Source organism: Xiphophorus hellerii, chromosome 6 (assembly GCF_003331165.1).
Source record: "Xiphophorus hellerii strain 12219 chromosome 6, Xiphophorus_hellerii-4.1, whole genome shotgun sequence".
Lineage (NCBI taxonomy): Eukaryota > Metazoa > Chordata > Actinopteri > Cyprinodontiformes > Poeciliidae > Xiphophorus > Xiphophorus hellerii.
The window spans coordinates 22,245,705-22,257,979 of NC_045677.1; the positions used below are offsets into that span (position 1 = coordinate 22,245,705).

At 36.7% G+C, this 12,275-nt stretch overlaps 1 protein-coding gene across 3 annotated transcripts in view; it reads right to left on the reverse strand.

Annotated features, from left to right (window-relative positions):
- Positions 1-12,275, reverse strand: part of LOC116722304 (netrin-G1-like) — a 67,378-nt gene that overhangs the window by 16,619 nt on the left and 38,484 nt on the right. For all 3 annotated transcript variants that reach the window (XM_032566536.1, XM_032566537.1, XM_032566535.1), the window contains exon 4: positions 1,212-1,384. In XM_032566536.1, coding sequence (XP_032422427.1) covers positions 1,212-1,384 — 173 coding nt within the window. The remainder of the gene's footprint in view (positions 1-1,211; positions 1,385-12,275) is intronic.

The window sequence follows — 12,275 nt, forward strand, 5'->3', positions numbered from 1 at the left end:
GCGGGTTTTGAAATACAGTGAACTGTTTCTTTATTAAAGTCCTGACTTTTTCAGAGGCTTAATGTGACACCGATTGATACCTCTAAAAAATAATTAAAGTTAACACCTTCTTACTGTATGTGGACATGCCATATGCCTTTTGAGTAAATAACAATAAAGCTGTTTGGCTACCAGAGGGAAGTTTAGAATAGTCAATACATGAGCTTGAGTGTGATTGATGGCGCAAAAACTTTCCTCCTGGCTCTGATTGGTTGTTCCTGACCAGAAGTGGTGAATTTCTGCAAACGGCAGTAGGATCACTGCAAGGAGTAGGAAACACTTGACATTTTTTACAAATTATTTGTTTGATATCCTGCAAGGCAGCAGGATATGTGTGAACGTTTAACAAATACGTAAAAAATTAATTTTTCTAAAAGTTGATGATTTTTCTATCATTATGGTCATAAAGCCACATTTTTTTTATCACCAGTGATCTTAAAATCTTCCTTCAAATATGAATTTTTCTTGTTCACAGGTGTTCATTCAAATCTTACTTAATACTGTCCTTTGAGACTGACACTGAACAATTGTGCCTTAGGTGTAAATAAAACGATTAATTTTTTGGTTGGTAACTTAATTAGTTTCTGTTGTCTTACACTTGAACATGATGTGATAGCAAAGGATTAAAATCTGATACAACTTTTGACAAAACCTTTCTTGTTTTAGTTCAGGTAGAATTACTAAAATGAATTCTACTCAATGTGCCACTAATTTCCTCTACTACTGTACTGTAACAGAAGCTTATTATGCCCTGACCTTGATCATCTGGGCTAAACTGTTTAAATGAATAATAACCTTAGAGGATATAGACGTCTGAATTTAAACAAAGCAAAGAAAGATTATCAAGCAAGTCAGATTTAATAACCTATGAAAGAATGCCCTTTTATGTAGAGTATAAAACTGTCTGGTTTTAATGGTAAATAGTCTACAGAGTTTGTCTTTAAGATGTGACTTGGAGTCCCTTATGCATTATGGCTTTGGAGAAAACTTTGACACTTTATTGGTTGGATATTTCATTGTCAGTTATTAGTATCAATAATAAAAAAAAAAGACTGTGAATGCTGTGTAGTCAGCTAGTAAATTAGTTGCATAAACAGTTTTTAACCTACAGAAGATTTTTAGTCTTTAATCTACTAATCTTTAAGGAGGTTAAAGATTTTTAACCTACTTACATATATTTGCAGTTCCTTTGGGTATGGGGAGGTAGGAGCCCACACTCCAGGCCCTTCCATGGTAGTGCCTCTTGCAGCGGCTGCAGTCGGGCCCTGTTGTGTTGTGTTCACACTCACAGCCCAGCTTCCCCTTGTCAAACACACAGCTGTTGGCATGCAGGTTGCACTTGCACCTGAGACAAAGGAAAAGCAACAAAAGACAAAGAGTTGAATAGGCATTGAGCTGAATCCACTGAATCAATACGTTCTGAGGGGAATATACAGTCGGCCCTCACGGCAATTTTTATTTGTGCCTTTCAAATTTCTTTGACATGGGTAAATTGAAATCCTGGCGGGCTATCTGACTTGGATCATGCCTCCTCAAAGCTTCATTATACTCTCCTTAAAAACAGAAAACAAGACTTCATTTGTTGGTGCCCCTGCGGAGAGAACAGTATTGCAAATAAGGTCACTTTTGCCACAGTGAAAGCTAAATAAAAGACGCTCTGTTAGATTCACTAATTGAGCTTAAAACACGGCCTGTTAGAAAGATGATAGAGGGGAAAAAAAGCTGTGTATCCTGGGAATTCTCTTTGTTCTTTATCTTTAAAGTTGCATTGCTTGTTGAAGACAGCCTTCAGCCTGGAAACTCAGATGGCGAGGCTGGTTTATTAGACTGAACTGCAGCAGAGCTGACAGACGCTCCTGCCAGGAGAAGAGAGAAGGCCTGACAGTTTTCTACAACGTCTTGGTCGAATGAGAGAGCCATGCTTCCAGGCTTAGGTGAAAACAAGATAGCTGCGGTTTCATTTAGAGTGACTTCAACCATCGGAATAAGCAGAGAGCAAATTACACGTACTCAAAATATAACCTTTCTCCACTGTGACTTGTGTTCACTCCCACGGAAAAGCTTAAGCTTTATCAGAGGTAGAGAGGGCTGTGCTTGTTGCAATAAGAAAGATTACAGTTCATATTCCAGATATGTATTCCAAATATAGCTCTCTGTGTTTACAGTTACTCCCAGTTGGGTAAAAGGTTACAACTTGTGACCTCAGCTTCTTGTGAGGTGGGAGGAAAGTGAATCAGTTGGGAGGAAAGCATGAAGTGGATCTGACACTGTAGACCTCCCAGGAGGCTCGGGCAGCTCACGGTTTCACATCAAGTCCATGTTTGTTTTTACAAAGTGCTTCCGAGGGAAGACTCTTCCCGTTTAAGACCGATCAGGCTTTTTTCGTTTTTGCCAGCAGTGAACATGAGACAGAATAATGACAGCAGCAGCCCGAAATATAGCTTTCTAATTGACTTCCTGGCCTTACTGTTAGATCCATCTTTATTAATGGAGGACAGGGATGTAGCTGTACACATGATTCATGGTTTTGTCTAGATGACAGTAAAACGGAGGAAATCCAAAAGGTTCTGTCCCTCTTCAATTGTTTGGAACAGAAAATTAGCCCTGCAAAACAGACTCCTCAGTGAGGAAATAAGATAGCATTCTACAGGTACCAAGGCTGGTATCTTTTCAAAATTTTAATAATTTTGGAAATATTCTCCAGAATGAGATACCTAATGCTCTATGTCCAACCTATACATGGTAAGTGATATTAGGATATATTAAGGCCTTAAACAGGTTTCAAAGCTGCTGAAAATGATGTATGTGATTTATTGTATAGAATGTAAATAAGTGACCCTTAAGAAAATGTGCGTTATATATTTTTAAATCTTTAAGGTGTGGCTTCGTAAGCCTGTTTGGTTATTGGCAGTATGGTACAACACATTAATTCACTAAAGGTCCAAGCAAAATACTTTTTTCTAACAACAACAAAAATCCTACTTTGCAATTTCTATTTTCATTTTCCAAAACTATTGCTCCAGTGCAGTGTCAGAGGTGCTTCAGGGAGTTGATATCTTTTCATCCATTCAATAGGCTTTTCTCTTGTATGATCCACTGAACAATACTTCCTTTGTTCTCTAGAATCTTCTCATTTACAAATGCGTCTGTGTGTGCAATGCCAGCTGCAAAGCAGCAAAGAAAACACTCCAAAGGGTCATATTCACTGTCCAAAAGATCACTGCATTCCCTGTTTCATCTCTGGATTATCTTTACTATTTCTATCAACTAAAAAAAGAAAATGACTCAAGTCGACCTCAGAGGCTTATCCCACCTTGGATGCTACAATTCAGCAACTTCCCATTGGTACAGAAATAGAAAGTAGATGCTATAGGCCAAAGGTATCCAATTTTTTAGGATGAGATTTTCAATGACAAATTTAGATAATCTGAAATGGAAAATTTTGTGTGCAACACAGAGTACGTTTTCTTTTAATATAAATGATTTTCTGCTTTCATTTTAATATTGTAGTGAGTAGAGTAATATGCATCCAGTGAATTTTGCCTCAAAAATAAACTTGGCCACACCCATTCATTAACCTTTGCTACAAACAGCAAGGGCTTTCAAGGAAAGTTATCAATGGTGTTGACAAAAGAAATAGAAACCATTCGATCCAAATTTTGTGAAAAAAAAAACACAGTTTTTATTAAGGCCTACAGTGTAAAGGTTTGGACATAGTGCCCCAAGATAGTTCTTTTCAGAATTACCTTTTGAGATTGAAAGGTTTGCCAAAACTTCTTTCCCAAACATCTTAGCTTAGTCAGAAAGGATAGAAAACCCTTCACCGATGGTCAGTTTAGTAGAACTGCCATTTTCAAGTTTTGCCAAAGATTCTGAATTGAATTTTGACCGGGCCAAATTGATTAAAGTATATTCCACTAAACCTGCTTTTTATTTCCCTACAACCTAAACCCCTGACCAGGAAGCAGGCCCTGTTTGGTCTGCCTTCTGTTCTTCATGACTGTTTGTTCACTGGTGTTCTTGAAATTAGTTTTAGAAGTATTAGATTAAATATAGAGATGAAATAGACATTTAAGTTTGAACATGAGAGGAGTGATCAAATTAATTTTATCATGCCTGGTAATAAAAGAAATAATAAAAATATGTTTTAGAAGAACTGCATTAAAGTCATAAATAACATACATCAAGAGCCATAATGGATAAGATTCATAAGCATCATGGATTCTTACCCTAACAAAATACTCTTGTTACCCCACATTCCCCATTGTCCTTAACTTTTTAATCAATTAAAGTCCCCGCTCCACAAAATTAATGACTGGGTGTAGCTCCTCTGCCATGCAGACAGCAGTGACTCCCCGAAGTCAAGAGCGATGAGATTTGACCTTCCACTTAATTAAAAACCAGCAAAATCTGGATCATCAGGCCCAACCGGCGCGGCAAGCAGGCTGATAGAGGAGAGGATGTGGACTCAGGGGAGCTCTGGAATGCAATGCTTTTGCCGCCGGCATTGTCATATTGAAATCGGAGAACTTTTTTTGTGTGGCTGCTGATATTGGTCACAAGAAGGGAGACATCCCTTGCCTCTTCCTTTGCTATTAATGCTATTCACTATTCAGACTCCAACGACCCTGTAAATCCCTGTAAAACTGCCTATTTTAATAAAGTCTGAACACATGTTCAAAAAAGGGAGGCTATGGTAGTTTAGCAAGGATTTTATTTGGTACAAAAAAAATTTTTGTGATCATTTAACCTTTCTAAAAAACACAATTTATCCAAAACTAAATGAGCCAAAACTCACTTAGTAGTTTTAACAGACTGGCACAAATTAAATTTAGTTCATAATAATTTGTTGCTGCGATATTGTGGCATAAAGTGCATTGCAAAAAAAAAAATTGCATTCTTTTGGGGGGTTTTTTACAACATGTGATGCTTTGTTCAGTTTGTTTTATTTGGGATTTTAAGTGACAAAACAACACAAAAAAGTACATAATTATGAAGTGGGAGGATAATATGTAGTTTTTAAATATTTTCAGAAAAATATCAAATCTAGTGCAACCAATGTATCCACCGATGCCCCCTCATGGATAAAAAGTCCTTTGTGCAAATTAGCCAGGCTGAGCCAAGCGATAACTCTTGTGGAGTGATAGCAATCCACAGCGTTATTGGGGGAGTCTATTATCAGGACAAAATAGTTATGTACTCTACAAAGGAAGAGGAGCAACCAGAGAGATACTTTTGTTATTGTAAATAATAATTTGTTCTTAATAACTCCTCTGGTTAAATAACGGTTATATAAATAAATTTTTAAAAAAGAAAGTCCAGAAAAAAAAGAAAGTCACGAGACGTCTTGTTTACAGTTTGGTACAAGCCACTCTGGGATGTTGTGGACATACGGAGAAAGATGCTGCCGTCAAAATTTACAGTTTTGGCCTAAATACAAAAGTGTTTTGTGGTGTGTATTACCACTGCATATCATCCAAACACAACACCCCAAAGCTGAAACATTCCACTTTTCATGCTGCTCTGGGGCATCTGGGGGGATTTCTTTGACTGATGAAAATCTAGGTTTTTATCAATTTTCAGGGGGACCAATAGGCATACTTAAATGGACTGGCACAATGCACAGACTATGACAGCCTTTCTTTCATTTAACATCCACCAGGAGCGGCTGCCAGGTGATTGGTTTGGAATGAAAGACGGCAAACTGTGTAGCAAAGCAGGCAGAATAAGGACCAAACTGAAAAATAGTTCCTTTCTATTTCAATTTTAAAAACTCCTTGAAGTAAACAGGAGATGCTTCACCTAGTAATCATATTGTTTAATCATATTATGGAAAATTAAGATGCAATGCAACTTGTTTTTCTTATCCTAACAGGTATCCTGCAAGTTTTTGTGCTACAGATGCAAAACTGGACAAATTCATTTAGACAACTGAGGTGACATTTGTGTTGAGTTTGTGAAGATATTTTGAAGAAGACAGCAGAGGTGTCCTTTGTCTTCTGTCGCCTACCAGCTGGCTGTTAGCTACTTAGCAGCTTGTTAAATGGCTCCCAGTGTCAAACACAATGTTACGTCCTTGTGATAGATCATAAACTCCCTGATTTAAGACACTACAAAAAATAGACCAGAGAGCTAGCAGTTCAAGAAACCTTTCTATGTGCTAACCTCCAGACTACACGTACACTGAGCTCCCAGGAAAACACAGATGTGTATGATTTAAAAAATATGTTTTCTTAAATTATATTGGACACCAATGCCACTAATTTATTACAAATTAAACATTTAGAAATTACTGAATAAACTCTTTCTTGACACAATAGTTGTGTCAAGAAACACACAACTATTGTGTGTTGTGTGTTTAGCCTTAGGCTAAATGTAGCCTAAGGCCACAAGGTAAGAGTCAAAAAACATCATAAGTAGATAATTTAAGACCAGTGTATTTTTTAACACTAGATAATTCAAATGTGAAAATCCAGTTGAACATCCTTGGGCCTGATTGGCTGTACCTCCAAAACTGGAGAAGAGGAGCTGCGGTTCCTAATTCCATCAAACACTGAGGGCCCACTGTGTATTTAAACACAGTTTAAACCTTTAATCTATCTGATCAAATCCCCCCCAAAAGAATGTTTGCTGCAATAGTAAGGGGTAGCAGAGGGTGACATTTACGTATATAAGAAAACCCACTGTACAGTTAAGTCGGAAAAACAAGCATAGAAAGATCTTTGTAATAATTTAGTTAATATTTGTGAATAAAGGCATACCCAAATATTCAAATATTTGGCTCTAAAGTGTCAAAGTGCAACAATTCATTTTTTATTTGACCATATAAGCTTTCTATCTTCACATTTCAGCTAAGTTGACAGAAAATGTTGCATACTGAATTTAACTTGGTTTCTCTATCTCCCTCAGACATTTTTTTTAATGGAAATTCATTTTTCTTTTTACAACAGTGGAAAGATTTGTCTATCTAACCTTCCTCAGAGATGAATCACACATGATGACAGAGAGCCTTCTTTTTTCTTTTTCTTTTTTAATCTTCATGGATAAAGACAAATAGGGAAGAGTAACAGTTATGTAAAAGAACTATGTTATATTAACTGAAATGTGTTGCCTCAAACTTTTTGTCTCAAGGTTACAATATTTACAGAGACAATTGCTTTTTTACAAAACTAATATGGCCATTTTGACATTGACAGTATTTTTTTTTCTCTAGAGATTCAACCCATGGCCGCTTCTCTGACTGATAAGAATGAGCGAAACAGCTTCCCTCAGGTCCGTATCTCACCTACTCCCTCAAACAAGTCACCCATGGTCAGAGCTTGTAATGTGCTTCCATGCTGAATAAATACATACTGAGTTTTCCTGAAACTTTTCTCAACCAGACACTTTGCAGAGGCTCAGATATGCTAAGCAGTGATTGCTTTGAAAGATATGAAGAGATCAAGGCTGGTGAGCACAACTTTAACCTTGCTGAAGTTTTAGAGTGCCAGTGTGTTTCCTTGGACAAACTAGAGTAACTTGCCAACTCCTACTGGGTAACGGAGTGATGCTTTTGTCTCAAAAAGAAAGCAAAAGCACTGTAGCACATGAAGGCTATGGAGGCAACAAAATCAGTTTCAGAATTAAAAGGTGCTCTTGGACATCTACTGAAAGTTTAAGCTGGCTTGCTTCTGCATTTTTTTTTTCCCTTAGCAACATCAGTATAATTTTATGAGTCAAAATCTCAGAGAACATTTCTCTGTTTATCAAGAGTTTATCTTTAATATACTGTATATATGCTTGTTTAAATGTTTTGATGATGTAAGTGCTCTGAAAACATCCTTACAATGTGTTTTTTAAAAATATTTTAACTTATGTGATGGAGCTCATAAAAAAAAAGACAAAATCCTACCAAAACAAAACAACAACAAAAACAATAGCAAACCCTTAATTGTTGAATCATGAATTAATGCAATCCACCATATTTAACCAAACTGGTACTGACTAAGCACTTTGAAATGCCTTGCTGCTGAACTGTGCTATACAAATAAAATTTGATTGATTGATTGACTAACCAATCAAGGAATCAACTCAGTAGTATCTGTCAGACAACATGAAGAAGGCTAAAAAATGTCTAAAGTCATCACACACTGTCCTGATCTGAAGAAATTCAGGACAAAAGCGCTCTAAAAAGGGATAGATGACATATTCATCTTTCCCATCATTTGTATGGCTTCATGATTCCAGCAAAATGCACTGAGAGTTATAATCCAATGAAATATATATACAAAACCATTTTTTCCATTAATAACATAGATTACTGTACAAAAACATGGCTCTCTAAGCTTCGATAAAACTATATTAGGGATAAAATGGCTTCCTCTTACAAAAACAAACAGTTTCAAACACGGATAATTTAAATGGTTCTTTGAATGGAACAAATCCTGTGTTCACGTTAATACTGTGTTTGATACTGCTCCCATCACTAGAATCAAACACAGTGCACAAAGCCCCACCATGGAAACCACAACTCACAGCTGATGGAATGTTAATGATCAACAGTTTTTCTCATCAGATCAACAGAGACTAAAGAACTTAGTTTGGATTTGTTTAATAATTAGAATCAGTTAGACAAAAACAAACTGTGGGCAATGTTGCAATTTTATCCATTTTTTAATATAGATTGCACAGTAGAGCTTGATTTGCATTTCTAAATTTGATGGTAGGTTCACTTAATTTTCTTTGAGAAATAAACAGAGAATTTCCATATCTTTGAATCTTCTGAAAAGCGTGTCTCCCAAACATCCACCTTTCTGTTAAAGTCCCATTTGCTTTATTCTGGACCCAATGAGGACGATCAGCATCCTAACACCAACAGAGACGATTCCTGATTCTCGCTGCAAACCACTCCAAAGTTTGCTGGTTAAAAATTGATATCATCTGAATTTGCTTTATGGTTACAAATATTAAATTTTTAAAGTTTAATCAATAGACATTATTTACCTAATTACCCTAATCACAGAAATGTCCAATGTGGTTAAATACATTTTCTTAAAAAATTATCCACTAGATCTTTTTCATGCTGAGTCATGTTATACCTAAATGGTTTTATTTCAATCAACACAAAGTAGTGCATTGCTACAACATAGGAGTAAATCTACACATGCATTATTTATAAAGAAATAAAAATTTGAAAAATGGGGTGTGCATTTATCTTTATCTCTCTTTACTCTAATACCCTAAATACATTCCAAATGTCTCAAAAAGACTGTGAATTTGATCTCTGTATAAATACCACATCCCTTTATTTTATTAATCAAACAGCCTGAAATACAGCAGACAGATCAGGGATTGAACTCTGGAGAGGTTCTATGAGTAGTCAGGTTACTAAACAATATTCCATGAACCATGAAGATCTATTTGAGAAGTGTTCAATCCATCAGCCAATTATATGAAGAGCATTACATCAGCCAAACCTTCCAAGAGATGACCAAATGGCCCACGGTAACTCTAGAGGAGCTGTAGAGATCAACTGGATCTGGAAGAACTGTAAACTGAACATGCCACAAATCTAGCCTCAGGAAAATTGGCAAGAAGAAACTAGAAAGAAAGAAGTTCTTCCATCAGGTGTCCTATAAGAAACTACAAACATGTCATATTACGCTAAAAAACCCCAAAACATCATGTCCAAGGTAAAATATGGTGGTGCAGCAGAAGGCTGAATAAACAAGCATCTCACATAAATATAAAAACTTTGTGTTCGTTTTCTTCCAGTTCACAGTTATGCACTCCTTGGTATTAGTCTATGTACACTACAGTTTGTTTTTGTCGTTTTTGGTGCCTATTTGATACTTTCCATCATCAAAGGTATATATTAAGAAAAGAAATAAACCCAACTTTCACAAAAGGCTTGACAGCTCCTCTTTGCATTGCCTGCTTTAACATTGTGGATGGTGTTGATACGAGAAGGGAGAGTCACCTCATTACAGCAAGGTCTGTTACCGTGAAATTGAAGAGTCCGATTAGGTTTGTTTTTGTCGCTCCGTGTTGTGGCCAATTTTATCATCCTTGGTGGTGTAACGCAGTATCAAACAAATTGTTTGAGCCCCCATCGACATATAAAGTAGCCCCGCCTGAGCTCACCAAATTATTGCAGAAATATTAGGAATGGATCACAAGTTAATTCCCCCTGCTCCAATTTTCTCCCGCAGCAAAATGAAACCTAAATTTGCATAGCTCCGGGCCCTGCCCTCGAAAGCCTGTGATTTGTTTCAATGACAGGATCTATTATTGAGTAGTGCCTTGATGTAGTCGTACAGTATTCCAATGTCTAAGACCCTAATCCTTCCCCAGCGATCGCAGTGGAGGGTTGTATTATTTGTGAGGGGATGTAGGCAGCTGAGAAGGGAAGGGAGCCCTCGAGAAATCAGCAAGAAAAAGAAATAGTATGTTAAGATAAAATTCTGAGGTTTTCTGAATGCAACCCTGCCTACTACAGACTCTTCAGCAGCAAGATTGAAAATACAAGCCGCATGGAAAGTATTTCAATTTTGGAACATGATGGGAATAAGTTTGTCACTTCATTAGAGAGTAAACACCCTCATAAACTCATGGAGGGACGTACAGTACTAACCGTTAACAAGCCCCAGCAAGCTTGTCTGCTTCACTTCGAGAAAACCTTGATCACAGAACAACTGCAGCCAACGAACAACTTGATGATTTTACAATTCATGGCTGCTTCCTCTTCAGAGACAGCTTACGTCGATGTACTTTCTCTGGCACCCATACATTATTTACAAAGAAAGCCCGTCCCTTAATGAGCACTAATTAAACACTGGAGACTGGGAGATGACTGGCAGAAAACATCACAGCATGTGACAGACATCTGGTGGAAGATAAGTGATCAGATGACGGAGGAGCTGCAGAGAAAACTTACGGTGGAAGCAAAGCAACACTGGAGTCATGTGAACCTGCACTTGAACCTGACTTTGAAACTCTGTCAATCAAGCTGGCTACAGCTGTCATGGTTCACAGGGCATGAGCTTAGAGGATTGGGTATGTGCGTGCTGCATGTGAGAACCTGAATACGAGCCAAAAAGTGGTGTGTGTGTGTGTGGGTGCGCGTGTGTGTGTACAGTTTGTGTTTTCCTTCTGTAGTGATATAAAGGGCAAGCCTGACAGAGGAAAGAAGAGTGAAACCTGTGCTACGTCTCGTATTTATTATTTCAGATTTAAGCCTGAGCTCACTTTGTTTAAAAGGTTTTTAAAATCAGATTTTGATCACACAGACAATAAATTAATAAACACTAACGTCACAAAACTGTATCGAACTTGGACATTTAAATATCTGGTTTTACATTTTGTTTTGCTCTAGAATATTAAAACAAATTTTTAAAATAAACATACTATATGCTTAAACAATTTAAACAAACTTAAAACCTCCTCTCTGCACAGTTTGCATATATTTTACTATGAAAGAAAGCCTCTTCTTCTATAAAGAATATAGCAGTGAGAATTAGGTTTAAAAAGCTGGCCCTAAAGGAACCACAGGCACCAGCTGATACTTTCCCAAAGCGTTTTAGTGAAAAATATTAGATTTCTATGTACCACTATTTTCAACAAAATACCGTAGTCCTGCTTGTCTTAGAGTCCTTATAGATGTTTCAGGCTATACCAAGGCCTAAAAATGTTACAGTTTCAAAACCTTGAAATTTTTGTCATACACTTTCTATTGTTTAAAGTCCTTCTAATGAGATTTCAGAAAAAGTGTCAAATTAATCTATTGCTATCTGTTGCTAAGTAGTCAGCTGGCTGAAAGCAGGCTAAAGCTTTTCCCAATCCTTAAAAAAAAACATATTTGGCTATTTAAATATAAATATTCCTGCAACAAAAAACAAACAAAATTATGAGTATTCATAATGTGGCAAGGAAAGGAGCAACTCCTATTTCTTTCATGAAGCTGACAAGATTTTTAAGGAGGTGACGAGCTGAGCTGCATAATTTTTGAGTAACTAACTGGAGCTACCTAGCTGAGCCAGTAGACCAGCTAATTAATATTTAACTAATAGGTTGTTATAATGCATATAATGGTGTTATATATGACAATATGACAAAAAATTTACATGATCAACTATTTTAACAACCATAGATATATTTGTTCCTTTTCTGTCAACTCATACATTTGTGTGTCAAATATTTGTGTCTATTTTGTGATCACTTGGTATTTTTGCTCAAGAGTATATGCAATGGGAGCCATT